At 49.9% G+C, this 27,550-nt stretch overlaps 1 protein-coding gene across 2 annotated transcripts in view; it reads left to right on the plus strand.

Annotated features, from left to right (window-relative positions):
- The window catches only part of POLL (DNA polymerase lambda), a 46,158-nt gene that overhangs the window by 7,348 nt on the left and 11,260 nt on the right, over positions 1 to 27,550 (plus strand). For both annotated transcript variants that reach the window (XM_075348586.1, XM_075348587.1), the window contains exons 3-6: positions 6,439 to 6,736; positions 9,276 to 9,435; positions 12,058 to 12,375; positions 14,452 to 14,625. In XM_075348586.1, the coding sequence (XP_075204701.1) occupies positions 6,439 to 6,736; positions 9,276 to 9,435; positions 12,058 to 12,375; positions 14,452 to 14,625 (950 nt within the window). The remainder of the gene's footprint in view (positions 1 to 6,438; positions 6,737 to 9,275; positions 9,436 to 12,057; positions 12,376 to 14,451; positions 14,626 to 27,550) is intronic.

Genomic DNA, 27,550 nt, shown 5'->3' on the forward strand with positions numbered 1-27,550 from the left:
ACAGAAGTATCAGGGCAACTCTAGGAGCATTTTCGGAAAATATAAGGTACCAAATTTGCCCTTCCAGATCAAACAGAAAAATAAAAGAACGCCTCATATAGTTTTGTGCCTTTGGCCTAGGATACAAAACAAATACAATAAAATGTTGCTCTTGTGTGTTTTTACGATACGGCTTCATAGTGACAGTTTGATGCTTAATGGATTATATGCAAAATAAAAAAAAAGTATTGGAGTTCTTCTTTAACCCTTGTATGCTTCCATGAAAAAAAAAAATATTAAAATCACTGGTTGTATCAATCTGTATGAGGTCACACTGACATCATGGTACCAGACAAGGGTTATGTAAGACAAATAAAAAATCTGGGTGTAAAAATTGTGTGATGGAAGCTTTGCATCACTGATGTCTCATAGATGTCATGAGTTGGATATAAGGTGGCATAAACATATTGATTTATATTAGTGAGTCATGTCCGAACCTGCTGGATTTGTGTCTTATTTTCTTCCTTTACTACATCAGTTATTACAGCCTTCCTAATATTTTATTATGCATACCGTATATATATATATATATATATATATATATATATATATATATATATATATATATACTGTGATAACACGCTCCGGGATCGCCTTTGCTGGGTTCAAAGGGCACGTATTCACCTCAGGCAGACAGCCGAATTCAAGGTGTAACTGACGCTTGGTCAGGTTTATTGCAGTGAAGCATAAACAAAAAGAAAAAAAACACCAACAAAATAAATCCTTGCCTGTCCGGCACTAACTATACACGGTGTTATCCTAACTACCAACTGGAGGGCTTCTCCCTTCCAGCTAAACCATACAAACATCAGGCACTGCTCCTCACAAGTGTCTGCTACACAGACAGGCTTACTGTGTTCCCAGATGGAGACCCTCCCCCAACTTCCCAGATTCCTTTTACCTCCGTCCTTCACCTCCCATTAATCCATTAGTAGCCAGGTGATCCTGGCCAGGCTAAGTCACATAGGACCGATACCGGGGTGAGATATACCTGCCCTCATCCACTAATCCCACATGAGTCTCACATATCCCCCCCCTCTGCTCAGACCACTGCAGCTGAGCAACAGCACCCACAAAACAGTGCACACGAGACAGGGCATCAGCATTCCCCATCCGCACCCCCGGGCGGTGCTCCACTGTAAAACGGTAGGCCTGAAGTGCAAGGAACCACCGGGTCACTCGGCCATTCCGTTCCCTATTCAAGTGCATCCACTTGAGAGGGGCATGGTCAGTGATCAGCCGGAACTTCCTTCCAATCAAGTAATATTTAAGGGACTCTAGAGCCCACTTAATGGCTAAGCATTCTTTTTCCACTATGGCATAGTTGCGTTCATGCTTATTAAGTTTCCGACTAAGATAAAGGACCGGATGTTCCTCTCCGTCCTTCAGTTGTGACAATACAGCCCCTATACCGGCATCAGAAGCGTCCGTTTGGACCACGAACTCGCTGCGGAAGTCAGGAGTCATTAGCACAGGTTGAGAGCAAAGAGCTAGTTTTAAGTTATGGAAGGCTTCTTCGGCTGCCGTGGTCCATTTGATCATGACAGAGTCTTTCCCTTTGGTAAGGTCCGTCAGGGGAACAGCGGTAGCCGCAAAATTGGGAATGAACCGTCGGTAGTAGCCGGCTATTCCCAAAAACGCTCTCACCTGCTTCTTGTTGACTGGTTGCGGCCATTTCTGAATGGCTTGTATCTTGTCAATCTGGGGTTTAACAATTCCCCTCCCAATTACGTATCCCAAATACCGGGCTTCTTCCAGCCCGATATGACATTTCTTGGGGTTTGCTGTTAGACCCGCCTCCCGCAGGTCCTCAATCACAGCCTCTAGTTTCTGGAGGTGCGTCTCCCAGTCCAGGCTGTAAATGACTGTCATCCAAATACGCAGAAGCATACTGCCTATGGGGCCTCAGGACTCGGTCCATCAACCTTTGAAAGGTTGCCGGTGCCCCGTGTAGTCCAAACGGCATATACACATACTGGTATAAACCTTCCGGTGTAGAAAACGCGGTTTTCTCTTTAGCAGCCTCTGTTAGCGGGATCTGCCAATAGCCCTTCGTTAAGTCTAGGGTCGTGATATACCGGGCTTTTCCAAGCCGATCTATTAATTCATCGACCCGTGGCATAGGGTATGCATCAAATTTGGAGACCGCATTTAATCTCCTGAAGTCATTGCAGAATCTAATGGAGCCGTCTGGTTTCGGTATTAACACAATCGGACTCGACCAGGCGCTATGCGATTCCTCGATTACACCTAACTCCAACATGGTCTTCACTTCTCGGGAGACAGCTTCCCGCCGAGCCTCCGGTATTCGGTAGGGCTTTACCTGAACTGTTACCCCAGGCTCTGTTATGATGTCATGTTTAATGAGAGTGGTCTGCCCGGGCTTTTCCGAGAAAAACTCGTGATTGTTGATTACAAACTGCTTGACGTCGGTCTTTTGCCGCTCCGACAGAGTCTCCGCCGTCCCGACATCCGGTATGGTCTGCTTGCAGACCGGAAGGGCCAGACCTGCTGACAGAGCTGGACGGTCCTTCCAGGGTTTTATCAGATTCACGTGATAAATCTGTTCAGGCTTCCTTTTACCAGCCTGGTACACTTTGTAGTTTACCTCACCCACCCGTTCCTTAATTTTCAAAGGGGCCTTGCCACTTTGCCAGAAATTTGCTTTCTGCCGTGGGGACCAGGATCAACACCCTATCTCCGGGTGCAAAAGTACGGATCTTGGCCCCCCTATCATAAATCCTTTTCTGTGCTCCTTGAGCCTGTATCATATGCTCTTTAACGATGGGCATCACCGCCGCAATACGGTCCTGCATTTGGGTTACATGGTCTATTACGCTTTTGAACGGGGTGACCTGTCCCTCCCAGGTTTCTTTAGCGACATCTAACAGTCCACGGGGACGTCGGGCGTACAGAAGCTCGAAAGGAGAGAACCCGGTGGAAGACTGGGGCACCTCCCGGATGGCAAAAAGCAAATACGGGAGTAAGTAGTCCCAGTTCTTCCCGTCCTTGTCTATCGCCTTACGGAGCATCTGTTTCAAAGTTTTGTTAAACCGTTCGACCAGTCCGTCCGTTTGAGGGTGATACACGGAGGTGCGTAACTGTGCTATTTGTAACAGCCTGCAGAGTTCTTTCATTACTTTAGACATAAAGGGGGTTCCTTGGTCTGTGAGTATTTGTTTTGGGACACCAACCCGACTAAACACATGGACCAGCTCCTTGGCAATGGTCTTGGTGGCCGTGTTACGCAAAGGGATGGCCTCGGGGTAACGAGTGGCATAATCCAAGATGACAAGGATGTGCTGGTGTCCTCGTGCAGACTTGGGGAGGGGTCCAACTAAATCCATCCCAATTCTCTCAAATGGGATCTCGATGATAGGCAGAGGTACTAAGGGGCTACAGAAACGGGGCCTAGGCGCAGAGATTTGGCAGTCAGGACAAGACTCGCAATAGGTGCGAATATCGTGATGCATGCCGGGCCAAACAAAACAGTGTAATATCCTTTCGGTAGTTTTCTGGACCCCCAGGTGTCCCCCTATCATGTGTCCGTGTGCCAGGTCCAACACTCTCCGCCTGTAGGCTCTCGGCACAACCAATCGTTGTACTGTGTCATCCCCCTTCTTCTCTATCTGATAGAGAAAGTCATTCTCCAGTGCCATGTAGGGGTAAGACAGCCTAGTACCTGCATCCACCTGCACCCCGTTTATCATTTTAACATTTTTTATAGCCTGAGAAAGGGTAGGATCTCTCATTTGCTCACTTTGGAAGTCATCTTTCTGGACTTCCAAATTCAGCCAAGAGGAAGGGGGACAGCCACCCGTGTCCGCCTCTGCCCCGGGTTCATCGGAATCACCCGCCAGAACTGAAAAGGGGAACTGGGGGTTGTTTTCAGCGGATTCCTCCTCTGAACCCTCTTGTGGGGCATCCTCTAGTGGCTCCGGGCCCACACAAGGTGTGGGAGAAGGATCATCCGTGCGGCTACCCTGGGGTACTAATTGGTTCTCCCACAACTGCCAGAAGTGGGGAAAATCCCTGCCCAAAATGATATCATGCAATAGTGCTGGTACTAGTCCCACCTTATGATGCACAGACCCATAGGGCGTAGTAATGCAGGAGACCGTTGTGAGGTACGAGCAGGTGTCTCCATGCACACATGTCACAGAAAATTTATCTGACGGTCCCATCGGGACTGCCACCAGACTGGCCTTTACCAGAGTCACCACACTTCCCGAGTCTAATAGTGCAACAACAGTATTGCCATCAATGGACACTTCACACAGGTGTTTTTTCATATCGCCTTGACATGCAGCAACACACACTACCCGTGCAACCATAGCCCTGCGTTTTTCAAAGTCCGTGACATCACACTGCATCGGTTCTGCAGTTACTGGACAGTTTGCAGCAATGTGGCCCGCCTCCTGGCAGCGGAAACACCTCACGGGCCCCTTGCTAAGACCATAGTTTGGCACCTTAGCCCTCACAGGGCCAGCAGTCCTGTTTTCCTCCTCCACTGCCTTAGGATATTTTCCTCCTCCCCATGACCCTGGAACAGTCTTACCAGATCCTCGTCGAGAAGGGGAAGAGCGAGGATGTGTAGCATCGTCCATAAGTCCTTCTGCCAAGGAATAACGCTCCACTAGATCCACTAGCTGATCCGCTGTCGTGGGGTTTCCATGGCTTACCCACCTCTTCAGAGATGGCGGTAGAGCTCTTAGGTATTTATCAAGAACGATTCTTTGTACCATCTCTGGCGCCGTCAGAACCTCGGGCTGTAGCCATTTCTTGGTCAAGTGAATGAGGTCAAACATCTGTGACCGCGGTGGTTTATCGGGCTGATAAGTCCATTGATGAACTCTCTGTGCTCGCACGGCCGTCGTCACTCCCAGCCGGGCAAGGATCTCGGCTTTTAGTTTATCAAAGTCATGCGCTGCTTCAGGCTCAAGATCAAAGTAGGCTTTTTGTGCCTCACCTGCCAGAAACGGTGCAAGCAAGTCGGCCCATCGCTCCTTTGGCCACTTTTCCCGCTCCGCCGTCCGTTCAAACGTGGTCAGGTAAGCTTCCACATCGTCCTCTGTGGTTAATTTCTGCCAGCACCGACTCACATGAATCACCCTCTGGTCAGCCTCCGCATTACTCTCCGGTACGGTCGCCAGACGCTGCGCCACCTGCTGCAAAAGTTGGCGGTCTTTAACCGTCGATTCCACCAGTTCCTTCAACTGTGCCGACATCAAGCGATTAGCCTCTTGCTGCACAGCTGCGGATTGTACCAGCGCTTTCACCACGTCATCCATTATGATGCGCTGTAACGTGCTGCCCGCGTTCTCCACCACAATGTGATAACACGCTCCGGGATCGCCTTTGCTGGGTTCAAAGGGCACGTATTCACCTCAGGCAGACAGCCGAATTCAAGGTGTAACTGACGCTTGGTCAGGTTTATTGCAGTGAAGCATAAACAAAAAGAAAAAAAACACCAACAAAATAAATCCTTGCCTGTCCGGCACTAACTATACACAGTGTTATCCTAACTACCAACTGGAGGGCTTCTCCCTTCCAGCTAAACCATACAAACATCAGGCACTGCTCCTCACAAGTGTCTGCTACACAGACAGGCTATCTGTGTTCCCAGATGGAGACCCTCCCCCAACTTCCCAGATTCCTTTTACCTCCGTCCTTCACCTCCCATTAATCCATTAGTAGCCAGGTGATCCTGGCCAGGCTAAGTCACATAGGACCGATACCGGGGTGAGATATACCTGCCCTCATCCACTAATCCCACATGAGTCTCACAATACACATACATATATATATACATACCGTGTTTCCCCGATAGTAAGACGTAGTGGGGGTTTTGGGGGGGTCGGCTAATGTAAGACGTACCCCGAAAGTAAGACATAGTAAACGAAAATCGTTATTTATTTTTTTTTATTTTTTTTCTTCTTTACAGTACCGGCCGAGCGCCCAGTTGAGCGCCCTGATATGCCGGTGGCCGAGCGCTCAGCTGAGAGCTGTCACATGCCGGCGGTCGGGCGCTCAGCCGAACGCTCGGCCACCGAGAAATGTTGCAGTAATGTTGTCCGTGGTCCATCAGGACAACGGACAACATGCAAAAACACGCAGCCTCAGTGCCCTCATGTGCAGCAATCGCGGCAAGTCCCCATACGGTACATTGCATGGAGACTTGCTGCGATTGCTGTGGGATTTTTTTCCAATATAAGACATACCCCGAAAGTAAGAATAGTGCGACTATTGGGGGTAAAAAGAATGTAAGACACTGTCTTACTTTCGGGGAAACACGGTATATATATATATATATATATATATATATATATATATATATATATATATATATATATATATATATATATAATAATTTCTTTTTTTTTTTTTTTACCTATACAGGAGAATGTTTTGCTGGGGTCCATGCTTACGTTCTCCCCGCGGGCATCGGCCAGGCCAGATCCGGAATCTTTCAGAAGCAGATCATTCAGAATGGGGGTCAGGCTTACAGCCAGTTGTGGCCGGAGGTGACACATGTTATAGTGGATGAAGGAATGGACTGTGATCGCGCCTTCAGACTGATGAAGTGGCAGAAGCTCCCGGCGGGTGTGCAGCTGGTGAAGTGCAGTTGGCTAAGCTTATGTATTAATGAGAAGAAGATTGTAAACACGGCCGGGTACAGCATCTTCATCCCAGAGAGGTATTCCCGTAGTATTACTTCAGGATCATTGCAGGCGGTTTTGTATCTGCCTTCTCACATAAGAGGAACACAAGGCTAGTTTCACACATCCGGCTTTTTGCCGGATTCGGCGGACTCCGGTACAGTGTGATAAAGTACAGTGGCAGTGCGGCAACCTCCGAGTCACATGCTCCGGTCACATGACAGCATGTGACCGGCGCTTATCTCGCTGCCATTGTACTGCATACACTGTACTGGAGTGCGCCGAATCTGGCGAAAAGCCGGATGTGTGAAACGGCCCTAACCCATGTAATACTTATTCAAGCAGATATCTCACATGTCTGTGTCAATTAAGTATAGTGAATAAATTGGGACTTTACGTTAGGAAGAATTCCAACTTTTTCATTGTAATACTTAGTATGGAATGCTGGTAAAGTTGAGCAAAAAGATTTGCAGGACCCTTGTTCACAGTAGTTTGTGCCCCCTGGATCAGAACCGTGCGAGCTTCATTTTACTTTCCGGTGCCTTTTCTGGTTAGTAAAGCTGGCGCAACGTCATGCTTAGGTCCTCTTGCTTTGTCATGACGTCACGGGGCCTACTCATGGGTTGAGCCGCTGGGGATGACAGTAGGTCCTACTGGGAAGAGGTTTGCATAGACTACCCATGTGGTTGCAGGACAAGAGTCCTGTCAATTCTTCTGTTCAACTCTACACTCCGGCCTTTCAGATGAATAGCTACCCATGTAATACAGTGAGAGAATGAGGCCACCAGGGCGAGGAGCGCTCTTTGTTAATGGCCCCCTGTTCTGCTGTTCTGACTAATCGAGGAGGCTTCTTATATGATGCCCACTGGGGTTGTCGTCAAAACATTTACTAATTTTAGTATTTTACAAATTCTGGGACATGGGACATATGTTACATGGTCACAACGGATCCGTGGTTTTTGTGATTTCTTTTTCATACTGACAATTGACCTCATCGGGTCGTCTGCTATTTGAAAAGGTCAACTTCATAAGCTTTGGGTTGTATAAGAAATAAAAAAAAAAATGCATTCTCCCCTCCTGGACCAGCGCCGCTCCTCTGCACTTGGTTTTATGTGCCATGCAGATTTCCGGACATCATCTCCAGCGGGGGCGTCACGTGAGTGCTTTAGCCAATGAGCACCACCTTCACATTCAGTCCAAAGGGGAATTAACACTTTTCTTCCTGCTTCGAACCAAATTCTTAGAGCCTTCTATAAAGTACTGGAAATCCATATAAATATAAATATAAGGCAGGAAAAAGTCCCATAAATATAGCAGCGGTTTTACTAGGAAAATAAAGTGCTTAGTGCTAAGACCACTTTTTAATAAATATCAATCTATTTTTCATATACAACAAAATGCACAGTGCAGATTATAAATATCCAAATGATATGCTACATATGAAAAAGATCCTGGTATAGTTATTCTATGCAATGAAATATTATGGCCATATACTAATTTGTAAGGAGAATTATACCTACAAAGTGGTCTTTGAATGATCCAAAAGTATGCTGCTAATGCCCCGACGCGCATTTCAGCGATCCTTTCCTCAGGGGGTGCTCAAGGATCGCTGAAATGCGTCGGGGCATTAGCGGCATACTTTTGGATCATTCAAAGACCACTTTGTAGGTATAATTCTCCTTACAAATTAGTATATGGCCATAATATTTCGTTGCATAGAATAATTATACCATGATCTTTTTCATATGTAGTATATCATTTGGATATTTATAATCTGCACTGTGCATTTTGTTGTATATGAAAATTAGATGGATATTTATTAAAAAGTGGTCTTAGCACTAAACACTTTATTTTCCTAGTAAAACTGCTGCTATATTTATGGGACTTTTTCCTGCCTTATATTTATATTTATATGGATTTGTATTAAATATTTATTTTAATTATTGAATAAAAAATTAATTTTAACATCATTTACATCATCATTTCCTTTATTTTTTTTAATCCGTTTTTTTATATTTAATGAAATTTAATGGTAATATTTATACGGAAATTTTGATTATTAAAGTACTGGAAATGTAGCAGGCATTTGAGGGTCCCAGTACATAAGGTGCTCATACACATTAGATGAACAAATCCTGAACATACTGACCATTTAATGCATGTCGCCCCCCCAAAGCTGTCGCAGGTTCCGCACCTCTCCTTTTTCAGAAAGCCTGCAGGTTCATATATACATTGGGCCAGGAATAGCAATAATGTAAGGTGTCTGTCCCCCTTATATATTGGCTGCAAGTAAGAGTCTGTATATAGCTGATCCCTGTAAATATTACTGCATTGCTATTGTCACCCATACCCACTGTCCCGGCAGCTGCACACCCAGAGTCCGGTTAGTATTTCTGACTTTGTGAAGCTGCGCTCAGTTTTCCCAGAACTTACTCCTGAGGTCCCTATTATCACATAATAATCATGTTCCCCCCTATACTCTGGTATGTGCCCCGTGGGCATAAAAGCGCTAAGTCTGAAACTTCAATAGAGCCACAAATAAAGATGATTCTTGAAATGACTATAATTGTGCGGCAGGTACCTGGATGTGAAGGACGAGGCAGAGCCAGAACAAAGGCACACCGACATTGTGATCGACGGGAAATCGGATGATGAACAAGCCACAGCCGGCTGCTCACACGCCGAGCCGGCTTCTGATGTCTCCAAACTGAGTGACAGCAAAGACATGAAAGCACAGGTGAGGTGTGCAACATCATCCCCCCCCTCGTTGTGTGATTCATCGGTTTATTGAATGATTAGGAATATACACTATAGGGACAAAAGTGGTTTTTTAGTTCATCCCAAATGTGTTATATAGGGTTGGGGTCAGGGCTTTGTGCTGCTGGTCATGTTCTTACTGTCAAACTCCCCAAACCATGTGTATATGGATCTTGTGCTCTGGCCACAGTCATGAGAAATCAAAAAGGACCTTTCCCCAAACCATTCCCAAAAAGCTAGAAGCTGCAATTGTCCAAAGTGTTTTTCTTTCGCTTTAAGATTTCTCTTCACTGAACTAAAGGGTCGAAGCCGACCCCCTAAAACCAACCTCCTAGTATTATCCCTCCTGCCCAAAGTTTAAACTGGTGACACGCCCAAATTGAGGGCCGGGGGTACCCACAACCAGGCCGGACTAGTCCGGGGACGTCAGCGGTGGCGGGGTCCAGCTCCGTGACCCTGGCGGTGTCTTTTAAATAATAAAGGGGATGATGATGGGAGTTGTATTTTTAGAGATTTTTAACGTTCGTGACGTCACCTGTGGTTTTGCGGCTATATGAGCCGCCGCAACGCTGTGGGTTTCCCAGGGCAGATGATGAGGGCGCAGCTGAGGTGTTTTACTCCCCACAGGTGGAGTGAGGCCCCAAGATAACCGTTGATTAAATGAAAAGTCTATGGTGGCAGGTTGTGATGCAGGAGGAATGGAGGCGACACCAGGGCTTTGCAATAAGTCTTTTACTCACGGTACTGGTTCAAGCTTTACAGCCTTTTTAGTCCATCCACAGTGTGCTGGGATCCCCAGTGATTGACAACCACCGATTCCGAATCAGTCCGAGACCACTACCGGTACACCCTTTGTTTGCCTTTCCTGGACGTCTCTCTGCGCTGACTTTCACCCTCCTGTCCTGTGCCTCCACACACAGTGCCCTGAGCCAGGGGCCGCGGACCTGCAAAGGGACATCTGGCTCCCTGATCTTCTGTGACCCCCTTCCTGCGGATTCGTGTGATGCTTGTGGCCCAAAGGTGTGTACAGCCACCCTGGCCTCCGGTGTTACTAGGAAGTCCTGCAGTATCGTCCTAGCCTAGGGACCAGGACCCCATTTGTGACCAATCCCTCCACCTTGAGCTGTTGCCTGTGAAACGTGACTATAGGGGTGTCTGACACTTCCCCTAAGTCACCGGGATTCTTTCGTTCATCACCTCAGAGCAGAGCAGGACCCCTGGGGTCCAGACCCCTAGTCAGTCTCCTCCCTCCTCCTGACTGACTGCCTCTGCTTAACCGCCAATTTTCAAAACTTAGCCCCACCCCTTTTACCGCAGACAACTCACCCACTAAGCTCCTCCCCCTGGATGGTTCTAGATACAGTGCACAGGGCTTAAGTGCCATAACCAGACTACAGGTCGCATTAATGGGACCTGCCCCGGCCCTGATCCAATGTGTGAGCTAATAATTGGGTGTCTGCAAGTTTTCGGTGTGGGAACCGATAGATGGCCTCTTTCTTACCCAGGATGGGGCACCACACCTCTGACTGAGGTGCAGTACCTCTGTGGCGATGGCAGTTTCAGGGGCGCCACACTGGCATAATACAGTCAGCCTGGTACTGTCCTCCTGTCATTCACCAAACCTAGACACCAGATAGAGAAGTGTGAGTTATCACTTCACCAAACACATTTTCACCGCTCCATACTCCAGTGTTGCCTTACTTTACACCCCTACATCCGACGCTCAGCATTGTGCTTGGTGATGTAAGGCTACATGTAGCTACTCGGCCATGGAGCTGCCGGCTGGGTGCAGTGTTTGTGCTCATGTTAATTACAGATGAAATTTGGACTCTCCAGTTTCGGAGTCAGCAGAGCATTGGTGACTTTTGTGCCCCCTGCCCCTCAGCACTCGGTCCCTGGCTCTGTACATAACGTGGTCTCCAGCTGAGTTGCTGTGGTTCCTTCCGTTTCCAAATTATATCACACATAGGTGATGGTGGAAGATTTAGGAGGAAAGAAATGTCATAATCTGACTTGTTACACTGGTGGCTTTTATTATAGGACCGCACTGGTGTCGGGGAGATCTTTCACACCAGCTATTCTGTCACTAATGTTAGTGAAGACGGACAGCATGGCGAGGGACCGGATGTTATACACCGGGGACAATCAGACTGAGTGAAAAACGTGAATTAAGAAACCTTTCCCTTTACTTTTGCCTTTAGTGTGTGATAGATCGGTGCATCGCCAATACCAATAACTTGAGGTATCCTCTTCTACAATAACATTCGGACTGTCCCCGATGGAATAGTATCTGGAACAAGTCGCTAGGTCTCCTGATTTGCCCATATTGAATGGTCCCCAGAATGTAAAGCAATGATTGATCTAGGTTGTTTCTTGGTACAGAGCCTTTACCGTTTTGTTCCGGGGCATCCACTAGAGCACCAGGTCCAAAGCTGTTTCCTCAATGAAAGGGCACACATTTTATGCACAGGTTTTTGGCTTGCTTAAACAACCTCGTACCAGCTGGTTTATCTTCATATTACCCCATACTATACATTAGTTGCAATATATAGTACTTTTATCTTAATATATAATATCTGGGATACTTTCATTGCATGGGAAGGCCCCTGATGACAACGCCAGTGATGAAGAAGATGTTGGAGTGACACAAGGAGACCTGGACGCATTGATGTTTGGTCAGCAGCTTTTAAAAATCAAAGATGTTGATAAGACAACTGAAAGTTCAGGCACGGTGGCGGGAAGATGGGTCTGCGCCCACTCATCCGAGAGTAAGAAGGAGAATCATAACCAGGTCATCACAGACAAGCTGGAGGTGCTGGCCAAGGCTTATTCTGTGCAAGGAGACCGATGGAGATCTTTGGGTTATTCTAAAGCTATAAATGCTCTGAAGAGTTACCATAAACCCGTGACGTCAGCGCAGGTAAGTGACCCCAATGTATCAACATTTAGGCCACCTACATTTCAAGGGAACCAACCACCAGGATTTTGCTATATGAAGTAAAGGCAATGCCTTACTGGCACTAGGACACTGAATCCAAGCATACCATTTGTTGAAAGATCCAATGCTTGGTTGCTAAAATATCTTTAATCAAAGTTGCAGAAAAGCACTGCACTTTGATTGGTCTGTGTATCCAGGGGTGGGTCTTTGGGGGCTAGGTCCTTGGTGTACAGTTTATTCCTCCTCCTGCATCTTGTATTGCACACCAAGAACAGCAATGGTGGTATTTAAATAAAGAAAAGGGGGCAAGCAGTACAAAATGCAGGAAGAGCAATATACACTGTGGACCCGACCCACAAAGGCCCGCGCCTGATGCACACGTCAATCAAAGTGCAGTGCATTTCTGCAACTTTGATTAAGAAGATTTCAGCAACCACGCATCCGATCTTACAACAAAAGGTATGTTTGGATTCAGCGTCCTAGTGCTAGTATGGCATTGCCTTTACTTCATATAGCAAAATCCTGGTGGGTGGTTCCCTTTAAGCGATCAGGAGTGCACACAGTCAAGTTGCCGGGAGCACAGTAGTACAGGGCAGCATTCTGCGCTCAGGATCAGTGGTTGTTCCAGTGGTTGCACACCAGTGATCATAAAGTGATGGCATATCCTGGCAAGATTGGAGTACCATCTTAATATCCTACATACTCACTTTATATAGCAGAGAATTTCTGATAATTCTTTTCACTCCTCTGTTTGAAATCTTGCAGGGAGAACCTGGTCATATCCGGTTTATGGTGAAATGTTCTTTCCACTTCTAGATAATGGCCCCCACATTGCTCACTGGAACATTCAGTAGTTTAGAATATCTTCTGTAACAAATTCCATCAGTATGTTTTGCAACAATAAGGGTGCGAAGGTCTTGAGACAGCTCACTGGTTTTACCCATCTTGAGATGTTTCTAGTGTGGCACCTTGGCAATGAGACATCTTTTTACAGGCCCGGCAGTTGAACCAGCTGATACTATTTTTCACTAAAGGCCACTTTACACGCTGCGACATTGCTCAAGCGATCTCGTTGGGGTCACGGAATTGGTGACGCACATCAGGTCGCATTATTAATGCCGTTGCGTGTGACACCTTTGAGCGATTTTGCATCGTTGCAAAAACGTGCAAAATCGCTCATCGGTGATATGGGGGGTCCATTCTCAAATATCGCTGCTGCAGCAGTAACGAAGTTGTTCCTCGCTCCTGCGGCAGCACACATCGGTACGTGTGACACCGCAGGAACGAGGAACCTCACCTTACCTGCCTTCCCGCCCGCAATGTGGAAGGAAGGAGGTGGGCGGGATTTTCGTCCGCTCATCTCTGCCCCTCCGCTTCTATTGGGTGGTGGTTCAATGACGTCGCTGTGATGCTGAATGAACCGCCCCCTTAGAAAGGAGGCGGGTCGCCGGTCACAGCGACGTCGCTAGGCAGGTAAGTAGTGTGACGGGTCTGGGCGATGTTGTGCGCCACGGGCAGCGATTTGCCCATGTCGCACAACCGATAGGGGCGGGTACCCACGCTAGTGATATCTGTCACGATATCGCAGCGTGTAAAGCAGCCTTAAGTCCAGATTACTTTCTAATTACTGATAGATTTACTCTAGCGTCATGACTTTCCATGGCATTTTGCACCTCTTTCTTCATGTGGTCAATACTTTTCCCTGTGTCATTTCTCATTATTACACATCACTAAATTTATGGACATCTATGATTTGAATTCTTTGCTTGTGTGGATTGGATGGGTTGTTACTGACATCTGGTGAGAAATTCATGCCCATACCATGACAATATATTTACTTAAAAAAATTGGTGACATGTTCAATACCCACACGCTGTATACTGTTCACATATAATAAAATGCCTTTAAGATTGTACCTGATGGTTTCTCATCACAGTGGATCTTATAAACTTCAGATATGAAGGACTTGATAGAGTGAACGGTAGTATTACTTTGGGTACAGTTGTATTTAATTTTAATACTTCCAGTTTTTTTATATATATATTTTTTTTTTTGCAGGAAGCTTCTAAAATTCCTGGCATTGGGAAGAAGATGGCTGAGAAAATAGATGAAATTTTAGACAGCGGACACTTGCGCAAAATTGACCATATAAGTGAAAGTGTGAGCATTTTGGAGGTGTTCTCTAATATATGGGGAGCTGGTGTGAAGACGGCCCAAAACTGGTACCAGCAGGTATGTAGTGTGCTACCCATGTTTCCATCGAAAATAAGACAGGGTCTTATAGTATTGTTTGCTCCAAAAACGATGGGCTAGGGCTTATTGTCAGGGGATGTATTTTTTTCCATGAACAACCATCCGCATTTATTGAACAAAAAAAATCGTTTATTCAAATATAATCATATCACATTCTGGAACATTAATATAAAATTGCAAACTACAGTATGTGTGTAATCTTGTCTATCTATCCATCCATCCATCGATTCATCTACACAGAACAAACATACCTGCCGGTCTCCTCTCCAGCTTTAAGGTGGTGTCTCACACAGCGACGGCGACAACGACGTCGCTGCTAAGTCATCATTTTCTGTGACGTAGCAGCGACTTCCCATCGCTGTCGCTGTGTGTGACATCCAGCAACGACCTGGCCCCTGCTGTGAGGTCGCCGGTCGTTGCTGAATGTCCTGCTTCATTTCTTTATCGTTCCTTTGGGAGACCCAGACCATGGGTGTTTAGCTTCTGCCTCCGGAGGACACACAAAGTACTACACTTAAAAGTGTAGCTCCTCCCTCTGAGCTTATACACCCCCTGGTAGCCAGTCCTAGCCAGTTTATCGCTTTGTGTCAGGAGGCATACATCCACACATGCATTCTCATCTGATTTGTTTGACTTTTGGAAAGAGTTTGAAGAAAAGCGGGTCCATGTCTGGACTCCCGGCATGTCCCTTCTCACCCCACTGTGTCGGCGGTGTTGTTAAGGTTGATTTACAAGGCTGAAGCCTTACATGCCGCGCTCCTTCACCATCCCTTCTGGGCTCTGGCTTGAAGTGGGAGCCAGCACGGTCTCCATGCCTGGCAGGAGTCCGGTCTCCATCCACAGCCCCTTGAGGATTTTGTTGGACCGGAGCACTCATCCCCAGGGACATGGCCCTGCGTCTCAGCAGCTAAGTACCTGAGACGTTTATGTTGGGGGTCCCGGTTCTTTATTGTATGGGGAGAGTATGCTGTAAGTGATTGTTTTTAACTTTTCCGGCGGGTTCTCCAGCTTTTGCCCGAGAACCGCGCCGATGGTGCCTGCTTGTCGGCCTCGCCGCTTAAATTTAGGCCCCGGCTTCGCCGGAGGCCTAGTTTCGTTTTCCTGCCCTCGCATGTCACTCATGCAGAGGGACAGGTTCGGCTCCTCCCGGCGGCCGTTCTACACAGGGGAGGGACACTCCCCACTGCTGGGGCGTCCCTCCTTCCCTGCAGGTCTCTATAGCCCTGCAGTTCCCGCTCTTTTATAGGAACGCCCCTAGTCCCGCGCCCTCTCTTCGCTCCGGCGGCCATTTCTCAGGCAGAGTTCACTCTGCTCTGGGACATCCTGCATTCTGCATCTCTGCTGAGGTGCTGCGCACTGGGGGACCGGGCTTCGGGATCTGGAGGGCACACAACACCGCGCTCAGCGGTCTGGTAAGCCACAGCCGGTCTCCGGTTGTGGACCTCTGTATATTCTCCCTGGGGTTCATTCTCTGCAAAGCCCCCACTCCAGCAGCATGTCTCACACAAGGAGCAAGGCTCCAAAGCTTTATTCTGCATGCACTGCATGTAAGCTCCTGCGACCTGAGCCGAGCATTTATCCACACTGTGATGGTTGCTCTAACTTGGCGGTGCCACAGCCTGGAGTCTCACCCCCAGTGGTCTCTCAGGATGCTGCTGCACCTGTGACTGAACCCCCGGCCTGGGTAGAGTCCTTTTCTAGGTCCATATCCCAGTCATTTGCTGAGTCCATGGGACTTTTGTCCAGGACTTTGATGAATATGCATCAGCCGCCCTTACAGGGTGCCTCTAATACTCTTGACAGAGGACTCCTATCCTCTGACCTCTGTCCATCAGAGCTCACGGAGGATTCATCATCTGATCCCAGACCTTAGTGATTTGATTGCTTCTATTAATTCTGTGCTGGATCTCAATCCGCCAGTGTCAGAGGAGCAACTCTCTTTGGCAGAAAAACATCAGTTTACCTCGCCTAAGAGAGTGAAGAGTGTGTTCTTTAACCACTCCAGTTTTCAGACCGCTGTGACCAAACCCAGGGCCTGCCCTGACAAACGCTTTCCAAAGCGTGGCGTGGTTCTGATGACCGGTTTCCATTTCCATCTGAGGTGGTCAAGGAGTGGTCTCACTCCCCAAAGGTAGACCCTCCGGTGTCTAGGCTATCAGCCCGGACCGTTGTGTCGGTGGCTGATGGCACCTCACTTAAGGATTCCACTGACCGTCAGATTGACCTTCTGGCCAAATCTGTGTATGAAGCTGCGGGGGCCGCGTTTTCCCCGACTTTTGCAGCAGTGTGGGCTCTCAAAGCCATCTCTGCTTCTCTACAGGAGATGCATTCCCTCACCAAGGAATCTATGCCTGAGATGGTTACCTTAACTGCTCAGGCTTCAGCTTTTTCATCTTATGCCATGTCTGCCATGCTAGAGGCTGCTCACCGCACTGCGGTGGCTTCAGCTAATTCTCTTGTTATCCGCAGGATTTTGTGGCTTCGAGAGTGGAAGGCAGATGCTTCTTCCAAGAAGTTTCTTGCTGGGCTCCCTTTTGCTGGTTCACGGCTGTTTGGTGAACAGCTGGATGAAATCATTAAAGAAGCTATTGGCGGGAAGAGTACTTCCATGCCACAAACAAAGACCAGGAAACCCGCCCAGGGTAGGAATCAATCGAGGTTTCGTTCCTTTCGTTCCTCCAACTGGTCATCCTCGAAGTCTTCCGCCTCGTCCGCTAACTCAGCCAAGGATCAGAAATCCAACTGGCGCCCAAAAGCGCGTCCGCAGAAGACCGCCGGAGGTTCTGCCACTAAGGCAGCTTCCTCATGACTCTCGGCCCACTCCAGCCACGTCCTTAGTCGGTGGCAGGCTCTCCCACTTTGGCGACGCTTGGTTAAAGCAAGTCTCCGATCAGTGGGTGAGAGACATCATATCTCACGGCTACAGGATAGAATTCTCTTCCAGCCCTCCAAACAGATTTTTTCTCTCAACTCCCCCCTGCTCCAAGGCCGCCGCCTTCTCGCAGGCCGTGGCGTCCTTGCAGGCAAACGGAGTGATTGTCCCAGTTCCCGCTCAGGAACGGTTCAGAGGTTTTTACTCAAATCTCTTCCTAGTTCCAAAAAAGGACGGTACCTTCCGGCCCATCCTGGATCTCAAGCTTCTCAACAAGCATGTCCGGGTGCGGCATTTTCGCATGGAGTCCCTGCGATCAGTCATTGCCTCTATGACCCAAGGGGAGTTCCTGGCGTCCATCGACATCAGAGATGCCTATCTACATGTGCCAATCGCAGTGTCACATCAGCGTTGGTTACGTTTTGCGATAGGAGAGGATCATTTCCGATTCGTGGCTCTCCCCTTCGGGTTAGCCACGGCCCCTCGGGTATTCACCAAGGTCATGGCGGCAGTGATTGCGGTCCTGCACCTCCAGGGGTTGGCAGTGCTCCCTTACCTGGACGACCTTCTGGTCAAGGGTCCATCCAGCGCAGACTGTCAGCGGAGTGTTTCGCTCACTCTCGCTACCCTAGCCCAATTCGGGTGGATTGTCAATCTTCCCAAATCCACTCTGACTCCGACTCAGAGTCTCACGTACCTAGGGATGCAGTTCGAGACTTTGCCGGCACTTGTGAAGTTGCCCTTAATCAAACAGCAGTCTCTCCGGCTAGCGGTGCGCTCTCTCCTGAGGCCCCACCGTTATTCCCTCAGGCGCCTGATGCAGGTGCTGGGTCAAATGGTGGCTTCCATGGAGGCGGTTCCCTTTGCCCAGTTCCATCTGCGTCCTCTGCAGCTGGACATCCTCCGCTGTTGGGACAAGCGGCCTTCCTCCTTACAGAGGTTAGTGGCTCTGTCGCTACGGACCAGGAGCTCTCTTCAGTGGTGGCTTCGACCCCTCTCCCTGTCCCAAGGGCGCTCCTTCCTGGCTCCGTCCTGGGTGATTCTCACCACGGATGCCAGCCTATCCGGCTGGGGAGCGGTACATCTCCACCACAGAGCTCAGGGCACTTGGACTCCATCCGAGTCAGCCCTTTCAATCAATGTGCTGGAAACCAGAGCTGTGCTTCTAGCTCTCCTAGCCTTTCACCACCTGTTGGCGGGCAGGCACATTCGAGTTCAGTCAGACAACGCGACAGCGGTTGCCTACATCAATCACCAAGGTGGGACACGCAGCCACCTGGCAATGTTGGAGGTCCAACGCATTCTTCAATGAGCGGAGGACTCCAAGTCCACCATATCCGCAGTCCACATCCCTGGCGTAGAAAACTGGGAGGCAGATTATCTCAGCCGTCAATCCGTGGACGGTGGCGAGTGGTCCCTGCACCCGACAGTGTTTCAGTCAATCTGCCGCAAGTGGGGCACTCCGGACGTGGACCTAATGGCATCCCGTCACAACAACAAGGTTCCGGTTTACGTGGCTCGCTCCCACGATCCTCAGGCCTTCGCCGCGGACGCTCTGGTTCAAGACTGGTCCCAGTTTCGTCTGTCCTACGTGTTTCCCCCTCTAGCTCTCTTGCCCAGAGTCCTGCGCAAGATCAGAATGGAGGGCCGTCGAGTCATCCTCATTGCACCGGACTGGCCCAGGCGAGCTTGGTATCCGGACCTGCTCCAACTGTCCGTGGAGATGCCGTGGCATCTTCTGGACCGTCCAGACCTGCTCTCGCAAGGTCCGTTTTTCCGCCCAAATTCTGCGGCTCTCAAATTGATGGCGTGGCTCTTGAGTCCTGGATTTTGACGGCTTCTGGTATTCCTCCTGAAGTCATCTCCACTATGACTCGGGCCCGTAAGTCTTCCTCCGTCAAGATCTATCACAGGACTTGGAAAATTTTCCTGTCCTGGTGTCGCTCTTCCGGCCATTCTCCTTGGCCATTCTCGTTGCCAACCCTTCTGTCTTTTTTACAGTCCGGTCTGCAGCTAGGACTGTCCCTTAACTCTCTCAAGGGACAAGTCTCAGCTCTATCAGTGCTGTTCCAGCGGCGTATCGCCCGGCTGGCTCAAATCCGCACCTTCATGCAAGGTGCGTCTCACATCATTCTGCCTTATCGGCGGCCCTTGGATCCCTGGGACCTTAACTTGGTCCTCACAGTATTGCAGAAACCCCCCATTTGAGCCTCTTAGGGAGGTTTCTTTGTATCGTCTTTCTCAAAAGGTGGCCTTTCTAGTTGCCATAACTTCTCTCAGGAGAGTCTCTGATTTGGCTGTGCTCTCCTCGGAGTCACCTTTTTTGTTTTTTCACCAAGACAAGGTAGTTCTCCGTCCGACCCCGGACTTTCTTCCTAAGGTAGTCTCTCCCTTCCACCTTAACCAGGATATTTCCTTGCCTTCCTTCTGTCCGGCCCCTGTTCATCGCTTTGAGAAAGCGCTGCATACTCTAGATCTGGTGCGTGCTCTCCGGATTTATGTGGCTTGCACCGCTGCGCTTAGGCGGTGCACCTCTCTTTTTGTGCTAAAAAAGCACAAAAAGCTTTGGAGCGTCCCATGGTCTGGGTCTCCCAAAGGAACGATAAAGAAAAAGAGAATGTTGTTACTTACCGTAAATTCTTTTTCTTATAGTTCTGTATTGGGAGACCCAGCACCCTCCCTGTTGCCTGTTGGCAAGTTTCTTGTTCCGTGTGTTATCACCGGCTGTTGTCGTGGACAGAGTCTCCGGTTGTTCCGGTTCTTACTCGGTTCTACTTGCGGGTGGCTATTCTCCTTCAGCTTTTGCACTAAACTGGCTAGGACTGGCTACCAGGGGGTGTATAAGCTCAGAGGGAGGAGCTACACTTTTAAGTGTAGTACTTTGTGTGTCCTCCGGAGGCAGAAGCTAAACACCCATGGTCTGGGTCTCCCAATACGGAACTATAAGAAAAAGAATTTACGGTAAGTAACAAAATTCTCTTTTTTTCGGACGTTGCTCTCCCGCTGGGAAGCGCACATCGCTGTGTGTGACAGCGAGAGAGCGAAGAAATGAAGGGAGCAGGGAGACGGCGTCTGGTAGCCTGCGGTAAGCTGTAACCAAGGTAAACATTGGGTAACAAAGCGAAGTGCTTCACTGGTTACCCGATATTTACCTTAGTTACCAGCGTCCGCCGCTCTCAGGCTGCCAGAGCTGGCTCCCTGCACGTGTAGGCAGAGTACACATCGGGTAAATAAGCAAAGGTTTGCTTATTAACCCGATGTGTACTCTGGCTAGGAGTGCAGGGAGCCAGCGCTAAGCGGTGTGCGCTGGTAACCAAGGTAAGTATCGGGTAACCAGCGAAGCCTTTTTCCTTGGTTACCCAATATTTACCTTAGTTACCAAGCGCAGCATCGCTTTTACGCGTCGCTGGGGGCTGGTCACTGGTGAGATCTGCCTGTTTAACAGCTCACCAGCGACCATGTAATGACGCAGCAGCGATCCTAATAAGGTAGGTCGTCAGTCGTGATCGCTCCTGCGTCGCTACCTGTGACCCTAGCTTTAGACTCCTGCAATTAAGAGACCTTTTGGTGACTAGTCACGTGACGTGATATCATAAAGGCCCTGAAGCAGTGTTGTCATCAGTATATAAATAGTGGGGGCCCTGTGAAATTACCCAGTTTGCTCTCCCATCCCCCTAATCCCAGTCCTGCATTCCAACCTGTCTCCTGTTCAGTTCTTTTAGACTCCTGAAATTAAGAGTCACATAACTGTGAAGTCATCAAAGGTCCTTAACCCCTTCATGATCGAGGACGTACCGGTACGTCCTAAATCATGAAGGGGTGATCACTGCTGGCTGCTGCGGTGAGCCAGCGGCGATCCCTGCACATGTCTGCTGATTTGAACAGCAGACATGTGTGGCTATCAGGCATGGGTGGATCCGCGATCCACCCGCACCTGTTAACCCCTTAAATCACACTTAGATCGCATTTTGACGGCGCAATTTAAATGGGCGCGGGGGGGAAACCCGTTTAGATATAAATAAACCTTTACATGTTTGGTATTTATGAACTCGAACTGACGTGAGGCATCACACTGGCACATCATTAACATATAGTGAACACGGTGAATAAAATACCCCAAAAATAATTGTGCAATAACTTTTTCTTTGTCGCTCCATTGGGAGACCCAGACAATTGGGTGTATAGCTTCTGCCTCCGGAGGCCACACAAAGTATTACACTTTAAAAACTGTAACCCCTCCCCTCTGCCTATACACCCTCCCGTGGACCACGGGCTCCTCAGTTTTATGCTTTGTGTGGAAGGAGGCACACATCCACTCATGCATTCTCATAACTTAGTTGTCGGTTGGAAGAAAAGAGGACCCCCACGGGGTCCCCGGCATGCTCCCTTCTCACCCCACTATGTCGGCGGTGTTGTTAAGGTTGAGGTACCCATTGCGGGTACAAAGGCTGGAGCCACATGCCGTTTTCCTTCACCATCCCTTATGCGGCTCTGGGAGAAGTGGGATCCTGAGCGGTCATCCATTTACTGGGACCGTGCTCCATCCGCAGCCCCTGGTGGAGCCTGCCGGACCGGAGCCTTTTCAACCCCAGGGACCGGGCCCTGCTACTTAAAGGTACTCTGTGTCCCCATTGGGGACTGTACAGGGAGCGCACCTTCTTCCCGGAAGCCACGGTAGTCGTAAGACTGAGGAGGCAGGTGGACTTCCGCGCCGACCGGGCCTGCTTGTCGGACGCGGCCTCAAATTTAGTCCCCGGCTTCACCGCGGCCTAGTCGCGAAACTCCCGCCCCTGGGCCTGCCTGTCAGGGGTAAGGGCGGGATTACCGACATGATGTCGAATGTGACGGCTGGAGCATCCTGCATGTCTTCCTCCCCCCCTCACTGGCCACTGTGGGGACCCCAGACGGTACCCATTGCGGGTACGGAGGCTGGAGCCACAGGCCGTCTCCTTCACCATCCCTTATGCGGCTGGGAGAAGTGGGACCTGAGCGCTCATCCATTTGCTGGGACCGTGCTCCATCCGCAGCCCCTGGTGGAACCTGCCGAACCGGAGCCTCTTCAACCCCAGGGACCGGGCCCTGCTACTTAAAGGTACTCTGTGTCCCCATTGGGGACTGTACAGGGAGCGCACCTTCTTCCCGGAAGCCGCGGTAGTTGTAAAACTGAGGAGGCAGGTGGACTTCCGCGCCGACTGGGCCTGCTGGTCGGGCGCGGCCTCAAATTTAGTCCCCGGCTTCACCGCGGCCTAGTCGCGAAAATCCCGCCCCCGGGCCTGCCTGTCAGGGGTAAGGGCGGGATTACCGACATGACGTCGGATGTGAGGGCTGGAACATCCTGCATGTCTTCCTCCCCCCTCACTGACCACTGTGGGGAACCCAGACTCCCGCTCTTTGCTGGCGCCGCCCTCGGCCCCACTCTTTCCCTGAGAGCTCCGGCGGCCATTTTCTGGCATTCTGCCGGTGGGTGCTTCTCAGGGGAGCTCAGGGTGAACACAGCACCCGCTGCTGGTCCCCCTAGGGTGCCGGATACATATGTATATATTATATATATTTCTGTTCGGACAGACTGTATACCCTTTGTTCACATTTACCTTCAGTGGTCACTCTCCTTGGAGACAACAGGCACAGGTTTTTCTCGCAGTCTGTACCTCTTGTGGGGTTATGTTACCCGCGGGATCCACCTACCCTCACTGTGAGCAATGCTCGACTCCTGCCTAGCTTGCTCAGCCGGAGCCTCGGGCACTGGTGGGCCCCTCGGCTCATGTAGACCCCCCTGCTCCCCCTGAGTAGGCTGCAGGGACAGAGTCACCGGTGTTGGCCCTCAGTCATTTTCATATGATCAAATGGTCTTCTAAGCTCCTTGAGGCATTGCAGTCCAGACTGGACCTTTCACAGGCCCTGGCCCTGTTAGCTTGTCTCATCCAGGCCCCGCTTGGTTAGCGCCGCAGCGCGCTCCCAGGTTGAGCCCTAGGTCTCAGGCGGAGAACTCCTGCCCGGACCGCAGTCCAAGACCGGCTACGCGGTCTCGCTGGGACTCTTCCCCGACTTCCTCACGCTGCTAGGGATCCCAGCTTGAGGACTCTCAGGAAGACGAGGCGGACGGGGGAGCTCAGGGCTCTGGCCCTGACTTCAACCTTAACCTTGATACTCCTGAGGGGGACGCCTTAGTAAAGGATCTTACCTAGTCCATCATCCAGGTGCTGGTTCGCTCTCCTCCGCCTCCTCCTGTAGAGGAGTCTGCTTCTCAGCAGGAGAAACTCCAGTTTCGGTTCCCCAAACGTACACGCAATACGTTTTTTGATCACTCTAACTTCAGGGATGCTGTCCAGAAACCCAGAGCGGTCCCGGACAAGCGTTGGGTTAAACGTCACACTGACACGCGTTACCCCTTTCCATATGAAGTCGTTAAGAGTTGGGCTCATTCTCCCAAGATGGATCCTCCAGTCTCCAAATTGGCTGCTAGGTCCGTTGTGTCTGTTGCAAATGGCTCATCCCTGAAGGATGCCACTGACAGACAGACAGAGCTCTTGGTGAAGTCCATCTATGAGGCCACGGGCACGTCTTTCGCCCCGGCCTTTGCAGCCGTGTGGGCTCTCCAAGCAATCTAGGCTTGTCTGAAGGAGTTTAATGCTGTCACATGGAATTTTGCTCCGCATGTTCCGTCTTTGACTCTCGGGCATCAGCTTTTTCGTCCTGCGCCATGAACGCCGTCCTGGACTCCACTAGCCGCACGGCTGTAGCATATGCTAACTCCGTGGCAGTTCGCAGGGCCATGTGGCTGCGCGAAAGGGAACCAGACTCGGCTTAACTGGTTTGCCTTTTTCTGGCGACCGTTTATTTGGCGAACGATTGGATGATATTATTAAGGAATCCAAGGGAAAGGTCTCCTTACCCCAGTCCAAACCTAAGAGACCTCAGCAAAGAAAAATCCAATCGAGGTTTCGGTCCTTTCGTCCCTCCGCCAAGCCACATTCTTCTTCGTCCAACAGGCCGGAGAAAGGCCAGAGGAACTCATATACGTGGCGGCCCACGTCACGACCCCAATAGGCCGCAGGAGGCACTGCCTCCAAAACGGCCTCCTCATTGCTCTCGGCCTACCCTAGCCGCATCCCCGGTCGGTGGCAGGCTCTCCCGCTTCGGCGGCGCCTGGTGGCCACAAGTTCAAGACCGATGGGTGAGAGACATTCTGTCTCATGGTTACAGGATAGAGTTCAGTTCTCGTCCTGCGGCTCGTTTCTTTAGAACCTCTGGGCCCCTTCTCAGGTGGCGTGTCAACACGTCGCTCTGGCGACTCTCCAGGGACAAACAGCTTTCTCTGCAGGCGGGGGTGCAATCACTTCTTCGGAGTCAGTCACACCCCTTAAGGCGCCTCATGCACTTCCTGGGGAAGATGGTTGCAGCTATGGAGGCAGTGCCGTTCGCGAACCAAGGCGGCACTGGCAGTCGTCAAGTCTTCCAGGAAGTCCGGCGGATTCTGCAGTGGGTGGAAACCACAGGCTCCACCATCTCCGCAGTTCACATCCCGGGCGTAGAAAACTGGGAAGCAGTTTTTTTCAGTCATCAGGGCATGGACGCGGGGGAATGGTCTCTGCACCCAAAAGTGCTTCGAGAGATCCATCGCCCCTGAGGAACGCAGGACGTCGATCTCTCAAGGTCCCGGCCTTCATGGCACGGTCTCAGGATCACAGACCTCTGGCAGCGGACGCTTTAGTCCAGGATTGGTCGCAGTTTCGACTGCCTTATGTGTTTCCCCCTCTGGCGATGCTGCCCAGGGTACTACGCAGGATCAGGTCCGACTGCCGTCGCACCATTCTCGTCGCTCCAGACTGGCCGAGACGGTCGTGGTATCCGGATCTGTGGCATCTCACGGTGGGTCAACCGTGGGCACTTCCAGACCACCCAGACTTGCTGTCACAAGGCCTGTTTTTTCCATCTGAATTCTGTGGCCCTCAACTTGACTAGGTGGCCATTGGTCCCTGACTCCTAGAGTCTTCAGGGTTATCTCAGGATGTCATTGCCACCACGAGACAAGCCAGGAAGCCAACGTCCGCCAAGATCTATTACAGGTCTTGGCAAGTCTTTCTATCCTGGTGCGCTGATAACGGCTTTCCTCCATGGCCGTTTGCCTTACCCACATTCCTTTCATTCCTACAATTTGGAATGGACAAGGGTTTGTCCCTCGGCTCTCTCTCTAGGGCCAAGTATCCACGCTCTCCGTGTTTTTCTTTCAAAAGCGTCTAGCCAGGCTTCCGCAGGTCCGCACGTTCCTGCAGGGGGTCTGCCACATGGTCCCACCTTACAAACGTCCGTTGGAACCCTGGGATCTTAGCAGAGTCCGGACGGCTCTTCAAAAGCCGCCTTTTGAGCTGCTGCGGGATGTCTCTCTCTCCCGTCTTTCGCAGAAGGTGGCCTTCCTAGGGACAGTCACATCTCTTCAGAGAGTGTCTGAGCTTGCAGCGCTGTCATGCAAGGCTCCCTTCCTGGTTTTCCACCAGGATAAGGTGGTTCTTCGTCCTGTCCCGGAATTTCTCTCTAAGGTGGTATCTCCTTTTCATCTAAATCAGGATATCTCCTTGCCTTCCTGTTGCCCTAATCCAATTCACCAGTGTGCAAAGGTTTTGCACTCTTTGGATCTAGTGAGAGCACTCCGGTTCTACGTGTCTCGCACGGCGCCCCTGCGCCGTTCAGATGCGCTTTTTGTCCTTGTCGCTGGCCAGCGTATGGACTCTCAGGCCTCCAAGTCGACCTTGGCTCGGTGGATCAAGGAACCGGTTCTCGAGGCCTACCGTTCTTCGGGCCTTCCGCTCCCTTCAGGGCTGAAAGGCCATTCTACCAGAGCTGTAGGTGCGTCCTGGGCATTGCGGCACCGGGCGACGGCTCAGCAGGTGTGTCAGGCAGCTACGTGGTCTAGTCTGCACACTTTCACGAAGCACTATCAAGTGCATACCTTTGCTTCGGCAGCGCCAGTCTAGGTAGGCGAGTCCTTCAGGCGGCGGTTGCCCACCTGTAAGAGGGGGCCGTTTTCGGCTCTTCTTATTGAGGTATTCTTTTACCCACCCAGGGACTGCTCTTGGACGTCCCAATTGTCTGGGTCTCCCAATGGAGCGACAAAGAAGGGAATTTTGTTTACTTACCGTAAATTCCTTTTCTTCTAGCTCCTATTGGGAGACCCAGCACCCACCCCTGTGCCCTTTGGGCTGGTTGTTCTTTTGGGTTATGGTCTTCAGTTCTCCGAACATCCTTCGGATTGAATTTACTCTAGACCAATTTATAAGTTTCCTCCTTCCTGCTTTTGCACCAAAACTGAGGAGCCCGTGGTCCACGGGAGGGTGTATAGGCAGAGGGGAGGGGTTACACTTTTTAAAGTGTAATACTTTGTGTGGCCTCCGGAGGCAGAAGCTATACACCCAATTGTCTGGGTCTCCCAATAGGAGCTAGAAGAAAAGGAATTTACGGTAAGTAAACAAAATTCCCTTCTTTTTTGCAATTTTTCTGCACTTGGAATTTTTTGCCATTTATCAGTATACTATATGGTAAAACTCACGGTTTCATTTAAAAGTACAAGTCGTCCCGCAAAAAAATAAGCCCTTATCTGGCAATATTGACAGAAAAATTGAAAACTTAAGGTTCTCGGAAGAGTGGGAACAAGAAACAATAAGCAGAAAATTGCCCCAGGATGAAGGTGTTCAACAATCTTAATTTCGGAATACAACTGCTGGGGTCTGTAAGAGAGTGGGGTCTGAGAAATTGCACAGTTTGACTCCACCTAATTCTGGCCCTGACTGTAACTAGCGCTCATTTTTTGGACAAGAGCATATATTTCATTTATACTCCAAAAATCCTGTAAAATCCATGCTAGGGCTTATTTTAGGGGTAGGTCTTATGTTCAGGGGAAACACGGCACCTCCTATCATTTATGCTCTCATATGTGTCCATTGTAGTCTCTGGTTTCTATCTGAGACTAATGAGATTGTGAAAAAGGAACTTCGAAGGGATACAATGAATAAAGATGTATGACAGACATGGAAGAAA

Source organism: Anomaloglossus baeobatrachus, chromosome 5, assembly GCF_048569485.1.
Source record: "Anomaloglossus baeobatrachus isolate aAnoBae1 chromosome 5, aAnoBae1.hap1, whole genome shotgun sequence".
NCBI lineage: Eukaryota > Metazoa > Chordata > Amphibia > Anura > Aromobatidae > Anomaloglossus > Anomaloglossus baeobatrachus.